This window comes from Delphinapterus leucas, chromosome 12 (genome assembly GCF_059928025.1).
Source record: "Delphinapterus leucas isolate spDelLeu-1000000601 "Yukka" chromosome 12, BTC_Dleu_Yukka2, whole genome shotgun sequence".
Taxonomy (NCBI): Eukaryota; Metazoa; Chordata; class Mammalia; order Artiodactyla; family Monodontidae; genus Delphinapterus; species Delphinapterus leucas.
Window position 1 is genome coordinate 86,878,663 of NC_143140.1, and position 24,433 is coordinate 86,903,095.

Consider the following 24,433-nt stretch of genomic DNA (forward strand, 5'->3'; position numbering starts at 1 on the left):
CCCTTGCTGCTTTTAATATGTTTTCTTTGTATTTAATTTTTGACAGTTTGATTAATATGTGTCTTGGCGTATTTCTCCTTGGATTTATCCTGTATGGGACTCTATGTGCTTCCTGGACTTGATTAACTATTTCCTTTCCCATATTAGGGAAGTTTTCAACTATAATCTCTTCAAATATTTTCTCAGTCCCTTCCTTTTCCTCTTCTTCTTCTGGAACCCCTATAATTCGAATGTTGGTGCATTTAATGTTGTCCCAGAGGTCTCTGAGACTGTCCTCAGTTCTTTTCATTCTTTTTTCTTTGTTCTGCTCTGCAGTAGTTATTTCCACTATTTTATCTCCCAGGTCACTTATCCGTTCTTCTGCCTCAGTTATTCTGCTATTGATCCCATCTAGAGTATTTTTCATTTCATTTATTGTGTTGTTCATCATTGTTTGTTTCATCTTTAGTTCTTCTAGGTCCTTGTTAAATGTTTCTTGCATTTTGTCTATTCTATTTCCAAGATTTTGGATCATCTTTACTATCATTATTCTGAATTCTTTTTCAGGTAGACTGCCTACTTCCTCTTCATTTGTTAGGTCTGGTGGGTTTTCATCTTGCTCCTTCATCTGCTGTGTGTTTTTCTGTCTTCTCATTTTGCTTATCTTACTGTGTTTGGGGTCTCCTTTTTGCAGGCTGCAGGTTCATAGTTCCCGTTGTTTTTGGTGTCTGTCCCCAGTGGCTAAGGTTAGTTCAGTGGGTTGTGTAGGTTTCCTGGTGGAGGGGACTAGGGCCTGTGTTCTGGTGGATGAGGCTGGGTCTTGTCTTTCTGGTGGGCAGGACCACGTCCGGTGATGTGTTTTGGGGTGTCTGTAAACTTAGTATGATTTTAGGCAGCCTCTCTGCTAATGGGTGGGGTTGTGTTCCTGGCTTGCTAGTTGTTTGGCATAGGATGTCCAGCACTGTAGCTTGCTGGTCGTTGAGTGAAGCTGGGTGCTGGTGTTGAGATGGAGATCTCTGGGAGATTTTCGCCATTTGATATTATGTGGAGCTGGGAGGTCTCTTGTGGACCAGTGTCCTGAAGTTGGCTCTCCCACCTCAGAGGCACAGCACTGACTCCTGGGTGCAGCACCAAGAGCCTTTCATCCACATGGCTCAGAAGAAAAGGGAGAAAAAGTAGAAAGAAAGAATTAGTAGAAGTAGAAAGAAAGAAAAAGGAGGGAGGGAGGGAGGGAGGAAGGAGGGAAGGAAGGACAAAAGGAAAGAAAGAAGATAAAGTAAAATAAAATAAAGTAAGATAAAATATAATAAAGTTATTGAAATAAAAAAATAATTATTAAGAGAAAAAAAAACGGACGGATAGAATCCTGGGACAAATGGTGGAAGCAAATCTATACAGACAAAATCTCACACAGAAGCATACACATACACATTAACAAAAAGAGGAAAAGGGGAAAAAAATCATAGATCTTGCTCTCGAAGCCCACCTCCTCAATTTGGGATGATTCGTTGTCTATTCCTGTATTCCACAGATGCAGGTACATCAACTTGATTGTGGAGCTTTAATTCGCTGCTCCTGAGGCTGCTGGGAGAGATTTCCCTTTCTCTTATTTGTTCGCACAGCTCCCGGGGGCTCAGCTTTGGATTTGGCCCCACCTCTGCGTGTAGGTCGCCGGAGGGCGCCTGTTCTTCGCTCAGACAGGACGGGGTTAAAGGAGCCACTGATTCGGGCGCTCTGGCTCACTCAGGTCCAGGGGAGGGAGGGGCACGGAGGCCGGCGTGACGTTGCACCAGCCTGAGGCCTGCCGTGCGTTCTCCCAGGGAAGTTGTCCCTGGATCCCGGGACCCTGGCAGTGGCGGGCTGCACAGGTTCCTGGAAGGGGCGTGTGGAGAGTGACCTGTGCTCGCACACAGGCTTCTTGGTGGCGGCAGCAGCAGCCTTAGCGTCTCATGCCTGTGTCTGGGGCCCGCGCTTTTAGCCGTGGCTCGCGCCCCCCTCTGGAGCTCCTTCAAGCAGCACTCTTAATCCCCTCTCCTCGCGCACCAGGAGACAAAGAGGGAAGAAAAAGTCTCTTACCTCTTCGGCAGCTCCAGACTTTTCCCCGGACTCCCTCCCGGCCAGCCGTGGTGCACTAACCCCCTGCAGGCTGTGTTCACACCGCCAACCCCAGTCCTCTCCCTGCGCTCCGACCGAAGCCCGAGCCTCAGCTCCCAGACCCGCCCGTCCCGGCGGGTGAGCAGACAAGCCTTTCGGCCTGGTGAGTGCCGGTCGGCCCTGATCCTCTGTGCGGGAATCTCTCCGCTTTGCCCTCCGCACCCTGTTGCTGTGCTCTCCTCTGTGGCTCCGAAGCTTTCCCCCTCCGCCACCCGCAGCCTCCGCCCGCGAAGGGGCTTCCTAGTGTGTGGAAACCTTTCCTCCTTCACGGCTCCCTCCCACTGGTGCAGGTCCCGTCCCTATTGTCTCTGTTTATTCTTTTTTCTTTTGCCCTACCCAGGTACGTGGCGGGTTTCTTGCCTTTTGGGAGGTCTGAGGTCTTCTGCCAGCGTTCAGTAGGTGTTCTGTAGGAGTTGTTCCACGTGTAGATGTATTTCTGGTGTATCTGTGAGGAGGAAGGTGATCTCCGCATCTTACTCTTCCCCCATCTTCTTGGAAGTCCCGCCCTGCTAATTTCTTATGGGTCCAGGATGCACTGAAATCAAGGTGATGGAGTTACTATGGCCAATTAGTTCGGCAGCTGTACTCCTGAAAATGACACAAACAATCATGTGAATTATTGTTTGTATGGTTGCCATGGATGTATGGTGTACATCCATGGACATACATGGATAGTGAATGTATGGTTGCCATGCCTACGTAATCCCGTTAGGTCATTAAAGAGCCAGTTTGGGGGCAGAGAAATGCTGGCTTTCCTCCCCATGATCCACACACTAGCCAGAAGTCTTTGGCCTCCTGGAATTTTATTTTATTTTATTTTAACATCTTTATTGGAGTATAATTGCTTTACCATGGGACCTTCTGGAATTTTAAATCAAACTCAAAATCACTTGGACAAAAAAGTTTGAAACACCACAATTTTCCCTAACAAACCCTTGCACGTTCTCAATAGTAGATGGGGAAATGAGGCTGTTTACACACTGCGATTTGAAGCCTGTGTTTTTAAACTGTAGCTTTCCAGGTTCTGTGTCTATAGCTGGACCTGTCCGGGTGGTCTGGGAGGCCCTGAATTAAGAATAATGACACTGATTTTGTCACATAGGTGCTCCACAGGCTTCAGGCGAGACTGTGCTGTGTGCAGACATCCCTGCTGTAACCGCATGTAGCCAGGAGGCCTGCGGGGAGAAAGCGGAGTCCTTAGCTACTGTCCTTTCCGGGGTAGGGAGAGCTTCGCCAGCCTTCTTCCCTTTGTAAGCCCGAAAGCTACTGCTCTCGGTGAGAAAGTAGCCGCAGCCGCAGCCTGGTGAAAAGATGAACTGTGGAGCCTCTGATGGCACCGTGAGTCTTCTTCATGGTCCACGCATTCCTACGTGGAGTTCTCTTCTCCCCGTCCTTTCTCTCTGGGTTTGAGCTTTTCCTTCCAGTGCCCTTTTGTTATATTCTTCCCCTTTGGTCCCCGTGTCCATTTATTTAAACTCCCTCCTTCTACATTGGTAGATTCATCACTCTGTGTGATTGCTAAGAAGGGGCTTTTCAAGCGCTGGGCGCTGCTGCGCGGTGTCTGGCGGGGGTAGCACTCTATGAAATCGTCTGGTTTTCCCGTTGCACGGTTGTGAGTGGATGTTATTTCCGAGTCCACTTTTTTCTCTATTTGTCTCCAAGTATTGTGCTTATCTTTGCCCTGTAGTGGTACATTTATTTCTAAATATTTGATTAAGGAACAAATCATAAAAGCAATGGTGTTTATGTTCCTGCCTATAAATGAAGAATACATTTATTTTACAGCGACTCAGGTGAAAAGGAAACACATCATTTTTATTACTACTCTCTCAGTGCTACTCTGTTATTATTTCAGACGTGTGAGTCATTGGCTCAGATTATTTCATTTTATGATCATTTCCGTTAACTATTTATTATTGAAATGCATTGCAGTCAAGACTCTGACGTTTATAATAATAGGCGAACTTTGTGATTTCTGAAATATAGAAACCCCCTTCGTTGGAGTGTGGCATCGATAAAGCAAGGCCGTGCCCCCTCAGTATCAACTTTAATTGCGTACCTCATTTCTATGTATAAAGCATAGTTAGTCTCATGTTTATGCTTTCATATATATAGGACAGAACAAAAATGTCAAACATAGGTCATGTTGTAGCCAGAGGTCATGAGCTACAATTAACGGGATGTTTTTTCTATGCATATCCATTTGCAGGCAAAATATTAAAAGATGACTCAAATTGTTTTGCTATGGGAAAAGATTCTCTACTTCTGTTGTTGTTGTTATGTAATATTATTACTATTACATGTTTGCTATGTCTTTCTGCTCACCTTCCTACATTTCAAAGGGTCAGTCATGGCCTGTGGGCAGGTAGATTACACATCTGTTATCAATGGCAAAAGATTCTCTACTTTTTGTTCTAAAGGGCACTTGGTCTTAATGTCTCTGCTACATCTTCTTAATGTTGTTTTGTTTTGGTTTGGTTTTCAAGTCAAGTTAATCTTCTCCCAAAGAATGTCCTGTAGAGAAAAAGAGAGACTTAGCTACCCAATAATGAAATCCAGATTTCCTATTTGAAATGTTTAAGATATTAGTTTAGCCCCAGGACTTTCATCCAGGGAATCAGTTCTACTGAGAGTAAATTCTAACCTGCGAGCCAGTTTCTACATAGAAATACAGAATTAATGAGAGTGCTGATTCTGGAATGTCAGTATCTGATGGTAAAATAATTTTGTCATAAATAATGACATAATACACTAATTGCATAGTCTCAGATAATATAGCACCCAGAAAATGGTTCCACCCTTCATGTATAAACAGCAAAATACAAATAATTATTTTTCCTAAAGTTTTGAGAAGATTACTATTAGAACTGAAAAAATTCCCTGTAATCTTTTGGCAATGCTACATTTTCTAATTATTACCCGGAAGGACCTTTCTTTACCTCTAATGTACAGTGAGATGACAGTCAGTAGTAGGCACTTAATCATCATATATAAAGACAAACACCTCACTGATGTATATGATAGGAAGGGGATTACTGTACAGGCTTTCATCACGATAGCATTTGTTGCATCTGGTGCTAAATTAGCTCATTTCTTTTATGTTATGAAAATGCGTGCTCTCAGATTCTTTTTTTCCTCCTGTCATTTTCCCATTGAGCTTTATGAAGACTAAGGTGCTGGTAGCCTATTATCCACTCGGCCCTGGCTTGTCTATAGGTCACAGTTCTTCAGACCGAAAGAGGACTTCATTTGGGGTTTATGTCTTTGGCAGCCGCATCATCATCTTGTATCAAATCCAGGCCCTCGGGGGAAGGAGTCTTCCTCATCACAGACGGCACTCAGAATTGGAACGCCCATACGCAGTTGCTCAGAAACGTGAAGGAGCCGTTTTCAAGTTGTCTGAGCTCGGGCTAGGCATTTTCTTTGCCCCTTGCAGCGCTTCAGCTATTACGTCATGCCAGTTGCTGGGGGTTGGCTGAGATTTTTCCATCAGTCTCGCTTCCTTACGGAGGTCTCGTTATCGCCATCATGGGCCGCGTCTGCTTTGTCTTTACCAGCGGGACTGCAGACGCTCTTGGCTTTTTCTGAGCAGCAGTTTGAATGTGTCTGTGCAGCACTGATCTTATTGTTTGCCTGGGGGCCTGAATTCTGCTGCTTTTATAGAGAGCGATGTCCAAGACTTCAATGAGCAACTCAACATTGTCCTTTGAAATACAGAGGGTGGTAGGATAGGTGACTGTCACAGAGCACCTAGTATTGGGCAAAGTTGTACCAACACACAGTGCTTCATCTGCTAGAACTTTAGAGTGTGTGGCACACATTAAACTCAGTGTGTGCAATCCCACCTTTTCTCAGTGGCGGAAGCATCCTGAACGGGGCAGATCCTTAGCACCTGTTTGAAGGACATTACAAGACCCAGCAAGCTTAGAAGTTAGAGAAGCAAGTTCTAGACACAGGGTACATTGTCAATGTTGAGAATATGGCTGATTTGACTTTCCTGCTCTTTTCTGTGTTACTGTAAAATTCAGTGAATAGGTCTCATTCATTCAATTGCTCAACAAGTACTTGTCAAATAGCTACCCTGTGTGAGGCATTGTGCCCGGTGCTGTGAAGGACACATGCTGACCAGGGCCCAGTCTCACCCTCCAGGACTTCCAGTCCAGTGAGTTTCATGAGGAATGTCCACAAACAGCCACAAGTACCATCAAGAGAAGCAAACAAAAATATTACGGAGCTTTAGGAAAAGAAGCTAGCACTTTAGCTCGGGGGTGGAGCCCAGAAAATCTTTTCACCAAGTCCTTATGCGAACTTGAAAGTTGGGGCAGCTTTAACAAGCTGAGTTAGGGGTGAGGGTGTTCCAGACACCAGGGCTGGGTGGCAGGCGCCTTTCTGGGAAGGCCAGGGGTCAGGGTTGCTGTCCCCATATGTGTGAAAAGGGGGGTAGAGCAGGAGATGAGAAGGGGAGACTGGAGACTAGGCACCATGGGGTATGGGCGCCAGAGAAGGAGCTTGAAGTTGATTTGGCAGGAGAAGAGGAGTCATTGCAGGCTTGGAACAGAGATGTGTCGGTGTGTTTGGGGTAACCTGAAGTGGGGCAGGCAGAGGGCTGAGATGGATGTTCTGCTGTCCCCCAGGCGAGAAGCAGAGAGCCAAGGAATTCAGGGCAGTACCCCTGAGGTTCATGAGAGGCGGGGAATGGGGCCACAGTGCGGTGGAAGGATGGGCCTTAGAGCGGGAGGAAGGCTGTCTCCTCTCTACCCAAGAAGAGGGAGAGAGGAGACGGGTACCCCCGGGGCAGCGCCCTTAGGCTTCCAGGGGGCTTCTGAAGGACTCAGACTCCAGCGGGACAGGTTTAAACATCTGGTAGACCCAGAGAACACAAAGCCGCCTTGTAACAGAGCTTCCAAATCAGCGCCTTCCAAATTTTGGCCGGGCCTTCCAAATCCCGGCCCCCTTCCTACCCCCATGTCCTTTCTTCTCCAGCCACAGAGGGGCCAGAAACGGCACTTGGCCAGCTGGGGAGGGGGAGGAGTTTTAACACAAAACCAAGTTAGAAATTTCCACTGGTAATTGGGATTGTTACACTTTGAAATGGTTAATGAGACTGTCTGTCACTTAAAGTGACTGAAGCACTTTCTGTTACCTTCATCTCATGACCAGAAAAGTCAGGATCCATCTGAGTTTTTCACAGGGTGGTAGGCATTTACCCATCAACTAGATTCTTCGTCTTCCTCCTTTCCCGGACTAGGGCTGAAGAAATTAATTGACACTCAAGTGCAAACAACTTAAATCACAGGGTCTTGTCTCCTCCATGAGAATGTGCCAGGGGACAGAAGAGTTAAAGACGTTGATCTCTAATCCTGAATATCAGATATTGGCAAGGGCAGCAGACATCCTCGGCGGGAGGTGGGGAGAGGCGGGTGGAAGCGGTGGGAGTCCTCCAGAGCCATCAGCCTGGAGCAGTGGGTGGCTTTACATACAGTGCACTTGGGACAACAAGAAACCGTTTAGGACATGGCTTACTCATTAACGACATCTTGCTGTGAGCAGGCAAACTCTTGAGGTCAACCAAGTTACATTTCAGAATCAAAAGGGAAAAACAAATACACTATAACCTAAGATCTACTAAGTCAACTCCACAGGAGGGTTCCAACAGCACTGAAGTATCCATCTCTGGAGAAGCCAAATGGAGCTAAATAAATTCCACCCCTAAGCACCCAAGGTGGATCACATCCTGCTGGCTGGTCTCTCCAGGTAATATTGTCCAGCTGTGACCTGGGTGCAGCTGCTGAACCACTGTTCCAGTTGTTTCTTATTGAAACTCATTAATAATGAGAAAGAGGAAAAAGTTGGCCTGTTGTATTCTCCGCCTTTGTTCAAACAGGCATTCTTCTGTTGAATTATGAATTTCAGTTCTGGAAAAATTCTCCTACACAACTGATCATTTTCCTAATTAAAAAAAAAAAAAAAGAGGTCCACCTAGAGTAGATTCTTTTGGACTAAAACAAAATTTTAAGGCTAATCTATATAAATTGAAGTTTATTAGTATCAGGGTCAATTTTGTGCCTCTAATATGGACTGTGTTTATTTCTGATTGTGGTACACTAGCACATTTTCAAGGCTTAGTACAATTTCAGGTTGCTTTTTATATGACAATAAGAGTAACAAAGATAATGTCATATTTTATGACACAGATGCTTTCTAACGTTCTTTGGGGTTTGAGTTCCTTGATATTAACTTGACTGATATCATAGTCAGAGACTTAATCAGTAGACTTGCAGCACCTGAGGTTTGTCTCCAGCTCTTCATAAAAGCTCCATGTCACAGTCCAAACATGCTCCATTTAACGTAATAGACATGCCTTGGAAAGGTATCTATTTCTGTAACCCCTGGCACTGCACTGTACCCTAGAGCTGGGATGCAGCCATGTGAACATTTCAGGGCAGTATTAAATGGCATTTTGATTGTCACTTTATACTGAATCTTTAAAGGGAAGATGGTCATTTCCTGACAAGACTTTTATTCTCTACATGTGTCAAGTTGAAATGCAAGTTCTGTGTTAGGCTATAGGGCTGGCCCACCTGTTTGACTCTGTATTTATTTCCCAATAAAAGAAGGGCTCCCAAAGGCAAAACAAAAACGAAAACAGGAGGCACCCCAAGCAGCACCATCTTTTAAATGTTTTCTTTCTAATTTTCAGAACTAGTGGATCTCTGTTGCAGGAAAGTGTTTCATTTGAAGCTTTTCAGTACCTAAAATTATAAAATCAAATTTTTAAGAAAACTGGAAACCCACTGAAGAGTTTAGTTATGTTAGTGTTTGTCTGAAAACACTCTAGGAAAAGCAGTGCCTCTTTTTTACGCAACAAAATCCATTGGATTAAAAAAGTCCTTTCCATAATTAAAGTGAATGCTTTCACAGAGGGTATTTCTTCAGCTTAGACACTCTTGTATTCCTTTTTTCCACAGCAATCTCTGTATATCTTCTTGTCCTCGTTGCCGAATTCACTTTTCTATGAGAATCTCTGACGATGTTCAAAAAGGCTCTAAGTGCCTGGGAGTTTGGGCGGGGACGTTGATGCAGGACAGACAACTAATAGTTTTTTATGGTTTCCCATGAATCCTGTGAAGAGAAGTCACAACAGGCAATCCAGCCCAAGTGAGATCTGATACTTTCTGTCGTTCATTCTGTTCTGTTTCTGCAGGGGAGCTGGTGTGGGAAAGATGAAACAAGTTAGAAATGTCACATATTTTGTGTTGCTAAATCAGGTGATTCTCTTGGAGACCGCAGTCCACTTGTCTGGTGGGAAATCTTACCTAGTCATGTTTGGGGTTGCTCTTCCATCTTCTTAAAGTGGCTGGAAAGTCTCTGGTTTCTGGTTTCTGCAGAGCAGGGGATTCAGGACAGGCCCTTGGTCTTTAGTTCACAGTAACCACTCCACATAGACCTGAGTCACCAGCCGCTCGAAAACTAGATGCTCTAACTTGCCTGATGTTGGCCTCAGCAAAGGGGACCATGGCCTGTGGTCCCCGAGGCCTGGATGCTTGCCAGCATCCCCTTGCCATCCCATCAGAGACCTTGCCACCTCCCTGCAAGTACTGCACAGGAGTGGGGTGCTGTCCCCAACACCCCAGGAATGAGCCCCCTGGCTCACCTCTTGAGCAAAGCTTTCCAACCCTTTCTTCTCCAGCTCCCTCTCTTTGTGCGGTCTTGAGTATCTGGAAGAGTATCCCCTGGTGAGGCAGACCATCTGGGAGGTGCTTTCCACTGTGGATGTGACAATTCCATGATTCTGTGTCTTGGTCCTCGATGCCCATGAGGTTACTGAATGTGATGACAATACACTGACCGCAGTCATTGCAGGGCCGTCCTTCACCCAGCTCCAGGCACCAAGCTAATTTTCACTCTGCCTCTCACCGCCTCTGCAGAGTCAGGGAGCAATGACAGTGGACCAGGGTGGTGCTTAAACCTGGTTCCTGGATCCCTGGAGCCAGCTGGCATAGATGTCAGTCTGTCCCAAGGGCATCTCTCCCTGACTCATCACAGCCCCTGCTGCGAGTCAGTTCATTCACTGCAGGACAGTGAAGGGGTTTCATAGAATCGAGATGCGCTGTGTTCATCCGTTGGTAGCTCAAATGCCTTCTTGAAGAGCATGAGACTATTATATTCCAGCTGCCTAAATCCTTTTAATCCTCTTCGGAAACGGCCTGCAAGTACATTTCCATAGCTCATTAACCCCTTTTGCATAGATTAGCTCCAAAATATTGAAAAAGTGATTTCTTGCCTTTTGAGGGTGGCTTGTGGTTCTCTGCGTTCCGTGCCCTGAGTTGTCTGACCCAGGGAGGAAAGGCCGGGTGTGATGAAGACAGTTCCAAGCTGGTGTCGTCCTATGTTATGCAATTCCAAGGATGGGTGGAGAGTCACATAAATCGTGTGCTGTGTTTACAGTACAAAGGGTGCAAGCTCTGTGCATCTTACATGGATTGTACAAGCAGGATTTTTAAATTTTTCTGCCAGTGTCTTTCCTGAGCACCACGGTGGGAGCAGAGGATTATTGTAGCTGAGAAGGGGGGTTAAGTTGTCCACAAGAGAGAACTGCAGACCTCCCCAAATGTAAATGCTTAAAACATAGATGAATTTTTAATGGAAATCAATTTTCCTTCTCCAAAAAAGCCGTTAGTTTCTTGGAAAATACAGAGTGATCACTGTTGATTACTGACGTTGTATTTCCTTTCTTTCTCCCCTCCCCCACCGCCTTCCCAACCTGCTGGCAGCTGTCCGTATCTAGCAGTGAAAATCACCCCTGCTATCCCCGTGGTCGGTGGCATTCTGTTCTTCTTTGTGATGGGGACCCTGCTACGCACCAGCTTCAGCGACCCTGGCGTCCTTCCGCGAGCCACACCTGATGAAGCCGCCGACCTGGAAAGGCAAATAGGTAACTCTGAAGGTCCGCCCTTAGCCTCTGGTCACTGCCCACCTGTGCTCAGCCCCAGTGCGGGAGGACAAACGAGGAGCCCGTGCAGGAGGGGCTGGGTGCTGGACAGTGCCAAGTCCCCGGGGAGGAGTCCCGAAGTTTTCATTCACTTGGCCTGAGGATGACCTGAGTAGGAGGTGGGATGGAAAGTGGTCGGAGGTAAGGCTGAGGGACCGGTGCACTGGAGGCAAGCTGGCGGTGCCATCAGGCAGGCCGCTGCCACCGAGCTCCTTGAAACCCGAGCGTCCGAGTCCCCTCCGAGAAGGAGCCTCTGTTGTGAAAGCTGTAGTTCCTGGTGGCTGCTCTTCATTCCCTTTTATTACCATCATAGCTGAACTCTGGTTTCCATGATATAAACCTGGAAATGTTACATCTTAGACTGCTGTCCTATTTATCCAGCCTAGGATCCAGCATTTCCTTTATTAAGGCATAACAAATATGTATATTTCTGGTTTATATTGAGATGAATGGCTTTATTTTTCCTTAGATATTGGAAATCCTAGGATTAAAAATTTCCAGCAATCCATTTTAAAGATATTAAAACCAATCCTAATCCCTCATACAAAGAACCCTTAAAGTCCTTTTTTTAATTAAAAAGAGAGCTTCCTCTTAAAAGTTTGCCTTTGTGAATGTGTAGCTTTGCTGTGGTACAGTGATAATTTGACAAGCGTGGCAGGGGGCTGTGATGACTCAGTGTGTACATAAAGTTTAGGCATGAAAAATCATTTGACAGAAATAGTTCTCTCCCAGTGGGCTTCCGTTCACAGCCCACTCAGATGAAAGACCCCCACTTTCCACAGTATAAAGAGGTACAAGTGTGGGTCTTGATAGGCACCATTTGCTCTGGTCCACCTCCCCAAGTGCTGAAGCACAGCCATGTCCTTCTCTGAGCATCTGCTTCCATCCTTCATCCCTGTCACCTGGGAGGGGAGCAGTAAAGGAGTTGATTATGGGAGTGTATGTGAGTTGTCTGCTGGGCTGCAGCCTCCTTGTGTCCTGAGGTAGGGAAGTGGGGAGACAGTCTCTTTCTTTGACACCACATATTGAGATTTGAACACAGGGTATTATTTCATAATCTAAAGCCTACATTTATAGCTTGTTAATAATCTGTAAAGGCCATCCATGACGGTCATTGAATTTGATCACATCCCAGCAAGTTTGTGAGGAAGACTTTATTATTACACCCGTTTTACAAATAAGAAAACGAAGCCCCAAAGTGGTTAAATGGGAGAAAGTGGCAGAGCCGGAGCCTTCAACCCAGGTCTCCTGGGTCTCATCCGTTGTTCTTTAGGGATGTTCTTGTTCTTGAAGGCCCAGTTTCCTTCAAGGAATAGAACGGGGCCTCTAGAAACTGCGTAGTCTATGCCCATGTCAAACTGGCACAAGCTCGAAACTCCTACTCAAGCAGTGTGCAGACAGCCCAGCTCCCCACACTGGCCGTTAAGCATTTTCCTGCTGTGATCCTATTTTCCCTCCCACCTCCCTGTTAGTGCTAGGAGCATCCGCAGAATCGGCAAGATCAGGAACTGGGTTTTTTTTTTGCCTTCCTTACAAAGTGGATAATAAAGAGCGCCATTGGAATTCTCTATTATGAATGCAGATTCTAAGAGGCACAGACTTTCCATCATTAACATTGAGGAAGTTGAATGATTCACGGAAGTGCAATTTTTTTGTTGTTTTGTTTAGTTTTTTGTTTTTTCCTTAAAGTTGATAACCTCAGAGCAGTATTTTTCAACATAAGCGATTTTTAAAAACCAGCTCTGCCCCCATGTCTCCGCCCCCCCAGAGACACAGATTCTGTGAGAGAACTAGATGGGGTAAAGGATAAAACCAAATTTTGTTTCCTGTGCAGGAGAGAAAAGGGGCTGTAGAGACAGGGCTTTGGCATGGCGTAGTTAGTAGCCTGGCACATCCTTCCCTGAAAGGCAATGATGAGCCTAGACAGAATAGTCAGAAACTATCATTTCATGGCTCTGGAATTTGAGGAGTGGTTATTCATGAAAAACTGACGAACTCTGGGTAAGAACAGTGGGAGGCTGTGGCATTCTGTCCTGGGGCTGCTCTAATCGCTAACCTGCGTTCAGAGGTGAGGAAGTTCTACCTGGACAGGACAAGCCCTGAAAACCAGCAGCATCCCTGTCTGAGGGGCTGACTTGATTTGGAGTGGAGCATGGAAAAAACCAGAAACTGAAACTTTCACCTTAAGAAACTGGACAAAGAAGAGCAAACTGAACTCAAAGCAAGGAGGAGTAAGGAAATATTAAAGATGACAGTGGAAATCAATGAAATAGAATACGGAAAACAACAGAGAATATCAGTGAGCCCAAAAGTTAGTCCTTAGAGAAGGTCAACAAAATTGACAAACCTGTGACTATACTCCCCTGACCCTCCACTCCAAAAAAAGACAGAGAAAAAGAGAGAAGATGTGAATTACCAAAATCAGGAATAAAAGCAGGGGCATCACCATAGGATTTTAACTTTATGCTACAAATTAGACAACTTAGACAAATGAACAAATTCTTAGAAAGCCACAATTACCAAAAAGAACGACTCAGGAAGAAATAAAAAATCTGAAAAAACACATAGCAAGTAAAGAAACTGGTTGTCCATATTAGAAAGATGAATTTGAACCCTTACCTCACACCATACACAAATTTTAAATGAATCATAGACCTACGTATAAGAGCGAAAATGATAAAACTTCTGAAGGAAACATAGAGAAAATTTTCATGACCGTTTGTTAGGCAGAGTTCTTAGATATGACACCAAAAACGTGATCTGTAAAAGAAAAAGATGATAAATTGAATTTCATCAAATTAAAAACTTTTGTGCTTCAGAAGATACCATTTAAGAAAATGAAAAGACAAACCACAGACTGGGAGAAAATATTCACAAATCGAACATCTGATAAAACATTTCGTACTTGTATCTAGAACATATTAAGATCTCTTACAAGTCAATAATAAGACAAACAACCCAATTAAAAGATGGGTAAAGAACTGAACATTTTTTTCAAAGCATATATATGAATGGCCAATAAGCACATGAAAAGATGCTCAACATCATTAGTTGTTAGGGAAATGCAAATCAAAACCATAGTGCAGTACCACTTGACACCCACTAAAATGGCTCCAACCAGAAAGACGGACGGTGTTGATGAGGATGTGGACAAATTGGAACCCTCATGCGTTACAGGTGGGAACGTAAAATTGTGCAGCCACTTTGGAAAACTCTTCTCAAAAGTCCCCAAGAGGTTAAAGTTACCATATGACCCAGCAATTCTACGCCTCCGTATATATCCAAGGGAAATGAAAATACACGTGCTTGTATGTGCATTATACCTAATAACCAAAAACCGGAAACAGCCCAAATGCCCATCGGTGGGTGAACTGAGGTACAGTATGTGGTCAGTCCACACAGTGGAGTACTGTTAGGCAGTAAAATGGAGCAAAGCGTTGACACAGGTTGAAAGAAGCCAAATCAGAAGACTAAATACTGTGTGGTTCCATTTATATGAAATGTCCAGAAAGGGCAAACTTTCAGAAAAGAGAGCAAATCAGGGATTGCCCAGGCTGGGGCTAGGACTGAGGGCTGACCACACATGGACGTGAGAGAACTTGTTGGGGGGATGAAAATGGTGTAAAATGGATTGTGGTGATGGTTGCATAATCTAATACATTTACTAAAATCATTGTATTGTGCACTTACAATGGATAACTGTTACGTAATGTAATTTACACCACAATAAAGCTGTCAAAAATAAAAAGGAGGAAGAGAGGAAAGGAGAGAGGAGGAGGATGGAGGAGAAGGAAGAAGGCTCTCCTGTCCTCTGGTTGTGGGATTTTAGGCTAGTTGTCCACTTTCTAAACCTCATCCCACCATGTTCTTAACTTCAACATGGGAATAAGGACCCAGAGCCTGTGAGGTTCTTGTCAGGATTAGCTCAGTAAATTGTAGACATTTTTAAGAAAAATTTTCCTCTTTTCCCACTTGGTTCTCTCCTCACCTTCTATAAACACAGATTCTCATAAAAAGCGACCCGGTTTGTGATGGAAATAAACAGCAGAGCTGGTCTAATGCTTTATAAGGAGTTCTCCCGTATATCACTTGGCTGTGGAAAATAAGATGATGTTTCACTGAAATCCTACCACATTTATTTCGTGCTCTCTAAAGAAGGAAAAGTGAAAAATGCGATTTGGAAACTTTTTATTATTAGGGCTGTTGATTCCAATTATCCATTGTATTTCTCTGCGTGTAGAAGCCCAGAACAGCCACTTGAAACCATCCATCTGAGGAGCCGATTGAAGATTTGCCAAGCATCTGACCAGCTACCCCGTCTTCAGATTTCTGGAGAGGAGTGGGTGGCGAAGAGGAGGCTGTGTGTCTCAGAGCCTGTTCCAAGTCTCTGGAAACGCCCTACACTTCTTTCTTCTGAAAGAGCCTTCCCAATAACTCATGTTGCAGCTAAAAAGACAGCCAAGAATGCCAACAGGAGTCCAGGGAGGTCCTGCTGGGGTCATTGGAGTCCTGCTTGGAAACTTCTTAGTTTTGGAAACTCAGTTCTTTCAGTTCACTCGGGGACGACCAGATACTAAGCAACTGATTTGGGCTTAGAAAAAATTACGATACCACATTCACGGGCTCCAAGCATTTCATTTCAATTAGGGATAGACCTTTCCAGGGATCAAAATAGGGGAAAGAGGCGGGTCTCCCTCCTTCCTTCTGTTCCGTGTGCATCTCTTCCCATCCTGAGGTTGCCAAGACAGGGACGGCAACTGTGAGCTGAAATATGTACTCAGCCTGTTGGGCTCCAAAAGCAAGCCTAGTTATTTAGGAAGCTCTCTCCCTGTGTCACGGTAATCCCGACCCCAAACAAGTGATCTAATGGCTGCTTGGTGAGGATGGAATCAGATTAAAGGAAGCCAGGTGGCCTTTAAAAAATTCACCTGTGCTATGGCAGAATCTGAAGAATTATTGTCTCCACTCTGAGCCTTTTACTGGCTGGCTAGAGTACCACTCTGCTGGACAGTGCCCATGTTTGCGCCTCCCTTCCCTCTGCTCTGACCCCCTCTCCCCTCCCTCCTCTTCCTCTCCTCCCCCTTCTCCCCCGCCTTCTCTCCTCTCGTCCCTCCTCCTTTCTTCTTCTTTCTCTCTCTCTCCCATACTCTTTTGGTCAAATTCTCATCATCCAGGAATTTTCCTTGTAGTACCCGGAACCAGTCACCATTTCTAACACTGGAGTTTATCTTTCATTGCCTCCTAAAGCCGTCCTTGGGCTGGGTATCCTCTAGAGGAGCCGTCTAGGAAGCAGGCAGTCAGCTTCCTGCCTCCACGGAGGCACTGGCCTTGTCAGCAGCTCAGGTCTACACTGTCCCAGAGAGTGCAATTCCTGCAAGGGCTCTGTGGAAACAGGATGTGTTCACCACCCATCTGACTTGTTAGTTTTCTCCCCAAAGACATCTTAATTCTATGTTTAAGAGTAGAAACATTTTCATTGGAATTTTAATAACACTGATTCAGTTTTGTTGAAGAAAATGCTTTCTGAGGAGAACATTCTTAAGCGAATTTAAGACCTTAATTTTCTCTATTGTAAAGCTACACTATTTCCAATTTTTTCTCATTGCCATTTTTATCGTACCAAAATTATTTTTATTGGAGTGATTTCTTTTCTGTGTAAAATTTATAACTAAGATTTTTTTTGATTTTTTTAAATATTATGAAAGCTGCCATTATGAATTTTCTTTTTTTTTTTCCAATTTTTTTCAATTTTTGGTTGCATCCCACAGCATGTGGGATCTTAGTTCCCTGACCAGGGATCGAACCCACTCCCCCTGCACTGGAAGTGCAGTGTCTTAACCACTGGACTGCCAGGGAAGTCCCAGATTTTCTTATAGAACTGTTATTTCTACTACAACAAATTTTCCTGGTGATTTAATTTTTTACTGTGTGAATTTTTTAAGCCATAATTGGCTTCTTTTTGTGTTAGTTATTTCTACTGGTAATATTCACCATAAAATTGCTTTTAAAATTGATGGTTTCATTTATTTTTTGCCTTATAACTAGTCTATTGGCTGTGATTGATCTGTGATGACCTCTTCCCATACATTTTGCAGTCACGTTGTATGCTGTATACTAGATAGCCACACTTGAATGTGCAAGAAAAAAAGAAAAAAGGCAGGCATCAAAGATGGTTAATTTGATTGATTTTTGCCAGTTTTCTTTTCAGAAGGTGACATTTTCTGTCCATTTCTCCTATTCTTATTTGCACCTCCCTACTCATCTCCAAAATTACCGCAGTTAATCCTTTGTGTAATTTTTATTTGCAGTGTGGTCATTTCAGGACCTCATGAACATTCTGCTAGACCAAGAACTTTGTCTAGAATTGAACTGCACCTGCCTCTCTGGGATTCCTTCCTGTCTTTACCATTCACTCCCCCCTGCTGCCTGTTCTCTACCCTGTTCTTTCCAGCATTATTATGATGCCGCTTCATTAGCTTTTAGACTTTCTCTTTTATGCACCAGCTTAAGCATTTACCTGTGTCCACTGAAATGAAATATTCCCTGCCCTTTTCCTGTAAAGTAATTGGTTTATTGGTCCATGATGAAAAGGTAGAATAGTATTAATAGCTATTTTTATTAAGTACTTCTCTTGTGCCCGGCATTATGCTAACCTCTTTCCATGTATGATCTCATTTAAGACTCACAACAGCCACTCCATGATGTTTAGACGCTATTAATGTTCCTATTTTATGTAAGAGAAAGCTGGTGCTCAGATTTGCTGAAGGTAATCTGACCAGAGCTGGCAGTCAAATACAGGTTGGTCTGCCATGATACCCTGTGCTATTAACCACCGCCTGCTACTGCCCACCATCTTGTTGCCCCAAGGGGAAATTTCTGGGACCCCTGGAGCAGGTAGCACTTCCCTTTGCCCGTAAGTTATATTCTCTCTCCCCGCCCCAGATTGTCAGCATCATCTGGTCCTCCAACTTCCCTGGCCCATTGGCTGGGTCTCCCTGTCATAGCCACGGTCAGAAATAGAGAGCCGTGTCCAGCACACTGTGGCTAGCGGGCCTGGTTCTCAAATCCTGAGCCCAAGTGGGTGGAGAAGAAGAACTACAGGGAAACTCTAGACAACCTGACGGCCCTGTTGGGGCTGCCTCGCTGATGTTCCCTGATGCTTGTGAAGGAGTTAAGGGAAGGGGGGGCAGGGTGTCCTACCATATCTGAAATACCTTCTAGAAGAGGCATTTCCTTGTTTAGGAGAAAATGCCAGAATCATCTAGTGTGTACTGATGCCAGGGAAGGGTAGTGAGTCTCCTATAGAAATGCAGAGTGGTTGCTTAGAATGTCAAACTTCCTGATTGTCTCTTTTTAAAAAAATCCCACCCTGGGAGAGCTGGAAACCAGATGTCACAGTTCAGAATTATGGTATTTGGGGAAATACCACAAGGTTCCGAAGGGTCTAGTTCTGAGGGATGGAAGGAGCTGGAGATTTTGTTTTACTGAAGGATTTGGAAGAATGGGTGTGTTTCATCCAGGATGCTCATTGAAGCCTATGTTATTTCTTCTTCCTGTAGAAGTCTAAACTTTTGGGAATGTACTGTGTGCTGGAACTGAGGCCAGTTTCTGATGCAAATGTATTTACTGAGCCTAAATTCCTAAATCTACATAGGTATTTTAGTGACCTCCGTAGTCCCCATCCTGAATCTACTGGGTGTGTCTCAATATAGTTGAAGACTTGACTTATATATGTGTATGTACCTTCTGTAGAACTGATGAACTCCTTCCTAAAAGCAATGCTATCACTTCATTTCAGGTAAGGGGAAATCTCTCTCTCTCACTGCACCAATGTCACAGTCTTTAAAGAGTTTGTGTTAAATCAGCAAAGTGATGACATAGAGCAATGTTGACATGCTTTACTTTAAAAATAAAAAGTACTGTAATTGTAATCATTTCTCATATACAAGGCCACAAAAAGGGGAAAGATGATGAAAGAACCAGGGTGAGGAAAATGTCAACTTCAAGGGAACGGCGGAAGCCAGGTGCTGCAAGGAGGGGAAGTAAGGGATCAAGTGGCATGAAAGGGATGGGAAAATTGGGACCACATGGTTCAAGAATATGGCCAAAGGAAAGAGCAAGAGCCTGGAGCTTGTTAATGGAAATTAGAGGCCCATCCTCTCCCAGCTGGGGGCACTAAGAAGACTGCTGACTCACGGATCTCCTGGCTGTAATACAAGAGCTTTCTCAGCTCACCTCCCCGACTGCAGGTAGGCTGGTTCATTGCAATGCTCTGAGTCATAGGAAGTCCCAGTTTAAAGGGACCTCAGCAATCATGGAGTCTGTCCTGGACAACTCCCTTAGTTTACAGATGAGTAAACCAAGTCTCAAGGAGAGACAGGTACAAATCCGCCAATGCTCACACAGAGCGAATCTGAGACAGACCTGAGACTCCAGCCCTGGGGTCCTGACGCCACGTGCAGGTACTATACCTCTCCTTTGACTTTTTTGCTTCTGAAACTGAATCCCTAAATCCTAAATCAAAGTGAGGTCCGTGAAAAAGCAACATCAACATCACCTGGGAGGGGCTTCCCTGGTGGTGCTAGTGGTTAAGAATCCGCCTGCCAATGCAGGGGACACGGGTTCAAGCCCTGGTCCAGGAAGATCCCACATGGTGCGGAGCACTAAGCCCGTGCGCCACAACTACTGAGCCTGCGCTCTAGAGCCCGCAAGCCACAACTACTGAGCCCAAATGCTGCAACTACTGAAGCCCGTGCGCCTAGAGCCCGTGCTCCGCAACAAGAGAAGCCACCGCAATGAGAAGCCAAGTGGCCCCTGCACCGCAACAAAGAGTAGCCCCCGCTCGCCGCAACTAGAGAAAGCCTGCGCGCAGCAACGAAGACCCAGCGCAGCCAATAAATAAATAAATAAATATTTAAAAAATCACCTGGGAACTGAGTAGACCTGCAGGACCTCAGCCCCCAGCCCACCTGCTGAATCAGCATCTGTCATTTAAACCAGACGCAGGTAATTCACATGAAAGCTGAGAAGCACAGCCCTAAAGCCCTTCCACCTCCTTCCCTGCGACGGGTGCCCAAACCTATGACCGTCCTCTCCAACAGTCAGTATTTGCTTCCTCTCCTCTTAAGCTCTCGGGACCATGATATTTTCAGGAGTTTGGCGCACTACAACTTCGTTTACTTTGAGCATTCAGTGTAACAACTTCCTGTAGCAAATCTGAGTAGGTGCTTCACATTCTCTATTACTACTTATGAAAACAACTGTGTCAATAAATATTTTCTCTTTAGATAGTGCTTTGCAGAGTTCAAAGTCCATCTATGTTTTCATCGTCAGTAAAGTATGTGGCTGTGAGTGCCGACTCTGTCAATAAGTTGATTGAGCCTGCATCCCAACTGTTCCACTCGCTGTATAATCCTGAGAAGTGTTTGAACTTCTCTGGGCCTTGATTTTGATGCATATAAAATAGATCCACTAAGTGCAAAGATCCACTCTAGTGTTGTTATTCTGTGATTCTAGAAATAAATCCTTCTTCCTCCTTTGCTTGACCATGAAAATCTGGCAAACTAAACGCTTTAGAAGGTTATTAAGCCTATTCAGCTACTGAAACAGGAGTGACATATTCCGTTAATAATTTTAGAATGCAAAGCTATACGCACACCCGTGTAAATTCAACAAGTAAACTGTAGTTGCTGCGGAATAAGCGAGATATTTAAATGACTCACTGGAATATTACTATCGTTATTACTTTAACTGGTATGCTTGGGAGGGTAAAGTAGGATGATGAAACAGTAGCTCTCTGAGTGAGGGAATGAGTCAGCCAGTCAGTAGGTTTTAGAGGGAAGTCAAAGCTAAGGCACTTATCCAGGCAGGGCCTGTTGGGCAAAATGGGATCTGGTCACGCCGCCGCCGGTGTGTGCGCTGGGCGGGATGGGGAGGGAGGCGAGAATGGCCTCTCAGGAGAGAAGTCACCCCAGAGAAGGTTAATCAGAAGAGTGAGCAGGCTCTTTGTGCTGGGAAGTGGGAGGCATTTTCTTCTGACAAGTGTAGAGTAGCATGAAAGGCAGCTCAGGAATAAAAGGAAACAAAGGACTCTGGGAGGAGAGAGGAAATGGAGTGGCAAGGAGGTGGGGCGGGGCTCAGCTGGGAGGAGCCGGGAGAGGCCGAGCAGGTGCAGGTCCAGGAAAGGATTACCCGCCACGCTGAGCAGCAGAGATGATTTAAGGAAGGAGTGCTGTGGTCAGAGAAGCAATAGGTCTGCCTTGCCGTTTTCTTGGGAAGAGCTTTTTTTTTTTTTTCTTTTAACAGCCCGGGGAGTCATCCCACATAGCGCTTTGTAACAAACACCTGCACGTTTTGTGGCTGGAGTCTAAATTTAGGAATCCAATTTAAGTGAGAGCCTCTTGCCAAGCAGCCCATTCGTTAGTGTCTCTGCTTATCCTTATCCCTCACCTGTCAGATGCCCGTGTGTCATTTATGCACTCGCATACTCTGTGAATGTGTAACTTCATTGACATGTTACCTTTGGGGTCTGTGATATCAATGAAACTGTGTCATAATAATCACCCTCTGAAACTTTGATGTAATCCAGCCAACTCACCGTTGTTTTCCAAGTGAACTTTCTTCCTCCTTCTTTGGAGTTTAATGCTGCAGTGTAGGGATTTACAGCTGGTTTGGGGGGGCTGGGGCATGCTATATCTCCCTTCCCTCCTGTGTCCTAGAAAACTCAAATCTAAGTTGTGGGAGACAGCTCAACTGTTGTGTTTCTTGTAGATAAGTTCTGAGGCTAAGACTCATTGCCTAAGAATATAAGTAGACTAACATCAGCTGTTTTGTCCAAGCTTGTGATGGGCATTAGCACTCAGAGGCTGGAAGGTACATGAAAGAGGACAGGGAAGGCTTGAGGTGGTTCTATCTGGAAGAATGGTGGGGCTCTTCCTCCCACCATGTTTGGTACAGAAAAAATTCCTAACATTTTTCATGTATCCAGATTTATCTTCCAAGGCTCCTGTAGGAAAAAGTTGGCTTATGTAGGTGGACAGAAGTGAAGACCATTTATTTGGAAACTGTAGATTAACACTTTCTAAGAGAAAACAGAAATCCAAGTGGATGAATGCCATACTTCATACCATCAGAATCTGGAGTGTGCACTTGACAAAATCTCTTTATTTTCCTTTAAGGGTAGAAACTTGAAGTCCAGGGGTCCTTGAGTGAGTGAATGGATGGGTTACTCCTTGCACTCAATAGAAATCAATAGAACAGAAATAGGCTAAAAACTCCTGTGACCCTCACAAAACTAAATGGAACACGCTTGGAGCGATACTGAGTTCAATAGAAATATAATGCAAACCACATGTGTAATTGCAAATTTTCTAGTGACATTAAAGTGAAGAGGGATAGGTGAAATTAATTTTAATAGTATATTTTATTTAGCCCCGTATATCCAAAATAGTATCATTTAGACATGTATTCAATATAAAAAAGTACCAACAAAATCCCTTACATTTTGGTGGGTTTTTTGGTATGAAGTCCTTTCAGTGTGTATCTCGCACTTACAGCACATAGCAATTCCGATGCGCCACATTCCACCTGCTCAGTAGATACACGTGGCTAGTGGCTGCCATATTGGACAACATGAACATACAGAACAAAGAATTGGGCCTAAATAGTTATTGGAATCTCTCAGAGTTCTTGGTATTGTTTATCTTGTTTTGGGATCATTTGAATAACCACTGGATTCCTCCTTTGAGATCCTCCGCCTGTTATGTATTCCATAGTACATATCTGAAGGCAGAGTCAAGCATCTCTGGAGAGTTGAACAACCACAGAACTCATGCGTCTCAAAGGAATTAGTCGGGGAATGGGTGGCTTGCTTTCCCGTGGTCTGTTTCTTAAGATACAAATATAGTGACTCAAATGGGAAATTTAAGAACAATACCCGGGGACTGAATGATCTGGTATGGACTCATCTAAGGGAAGCATGCCGTGTTTATGCTTTGGGGACCAGTGTCACAGGTCATGGCCAAGCTAAGCCCTCTCTGCATGGATCCTCAGGACTGGGGAGCTGTCATTTAACAGTTGTCACAGATTTCCCGAGCTCACCCATGGGCTGGGGTGAGAGTATCCCAGGGTTATCAAAGCCTCTGAGTACTGTCTACAAGCAGAAGGCTGTTGAAAAGTTTACTTCTGGTGCCTCATGGGAGAAGTTTGTCTTTCACTTTCTATCAAAGGATTGCTGATTATCTAAAGCCAGCTGGAGCTGTTGTCTCGCTGTTGGGACTGTCCTCCCCGTGTGGTGTGTGTGTGTGTGTGTGTGTGTGTGTTGTCAAGGGTTGCTCCAAAGCCAAAACTCCCAGCAGGAGGACACGTAGGGCATATATTATTTTACGAGATGCAACTCTTCTGCACTCACTCAGGTATAATGGATTCATTTGGGAGGGCGAGAGCTGGGCCATCGCAAGTGTCAGTGAGGCCAGAACTTTCAGATTGGATCCTGGTAACACTCCTTATGTCATATGGTTGATTTGAAGTTTGAAATTACTTGGAGAAGAGGCCCACTTGAAAGGTGGCTTCTGATCCTTAATTAGTTGGTTTTTTTTAAGATTTTTAAAGTCTTTATTAAACTTGTTACAGTATTGCTCCTGTCTTATGTTTTCGGTGTTTTGACCGCGAGGCATGTGGGCTCTTAGCTCCCCAACCAGGGATCAAACCCACACTCCCTGCATTGGAAGGTGAACCACTGGACCACCGGGGAAGTCCCAATTAGTTTGTTTTTAGTTTGTGCAGTTTCACCATGGTTCAGGCCCATCTTATTGAACATGAATGTCATATGAGCCTCACCTCATCTAAAAGGACAACGTAACGCTCTCGCCAAGACTTTTTATCTAATTATTATTATAAATTCCACAGCATATGCATGGCTCTTTGATGGACTGGGATTCTAGGCTTTTCAAGCCAGTGAGTAAAGCATGGGCATTTGGGACAGGGCTGCCCCTCTGTTCTCCTGGTCACCGCTCTGCAGAGAGAGGTTATTAAGAGCGGCTACACAAGAATGCACGTGGTTGCCTGTTTTCCTCAGCTTCCTCACCTGGGCAGGAGTAGGTTAAGGGCTCGCTCACTTGTGCTCTGTATAAACCCCCATCCAGTTACAGGTGCTTCCGACCGAGGTGCTAGTGATAGTCCTTTCTTCCCTGTTACCATCTTTTCAGACCAGGAGACAGTGGCTGGGTGTTGCATTTCCCTGCATGCTGTTCACCTGTGCCTTAATCCGCTCTACATCAATTTTAGCACTGAGGCACCTTCCTCATCGCC

The 24,433-nt window shown here is 44.8% G+C and overlaps 1 protein-coding gene across 2 annotated transcripts in view; it reads left to right on the forward strand.

Moving 5' to 3' along the window:
- The window catches only part of ZDHHC14 (zDHHC palmitoyltransferase 14), a 277,973-nt gene that overhangs the window by 161,683 nt on the left and 91,857 nt on the right, over nt 1-24,433 (forward strand). For both annotated transcript variants that reach the window (XM_089922184.1, XM_022560194.3), the window contains exon 2: nt 10,908-11,068. In XM_089922184.1, the coding sequence (XP_089778310.1) occupies nt 10,908-11,068 (161 nt within the window). The remainder of the gene's footprint in view (nt 1-10,907; nt 11,069-24,433) is intronic.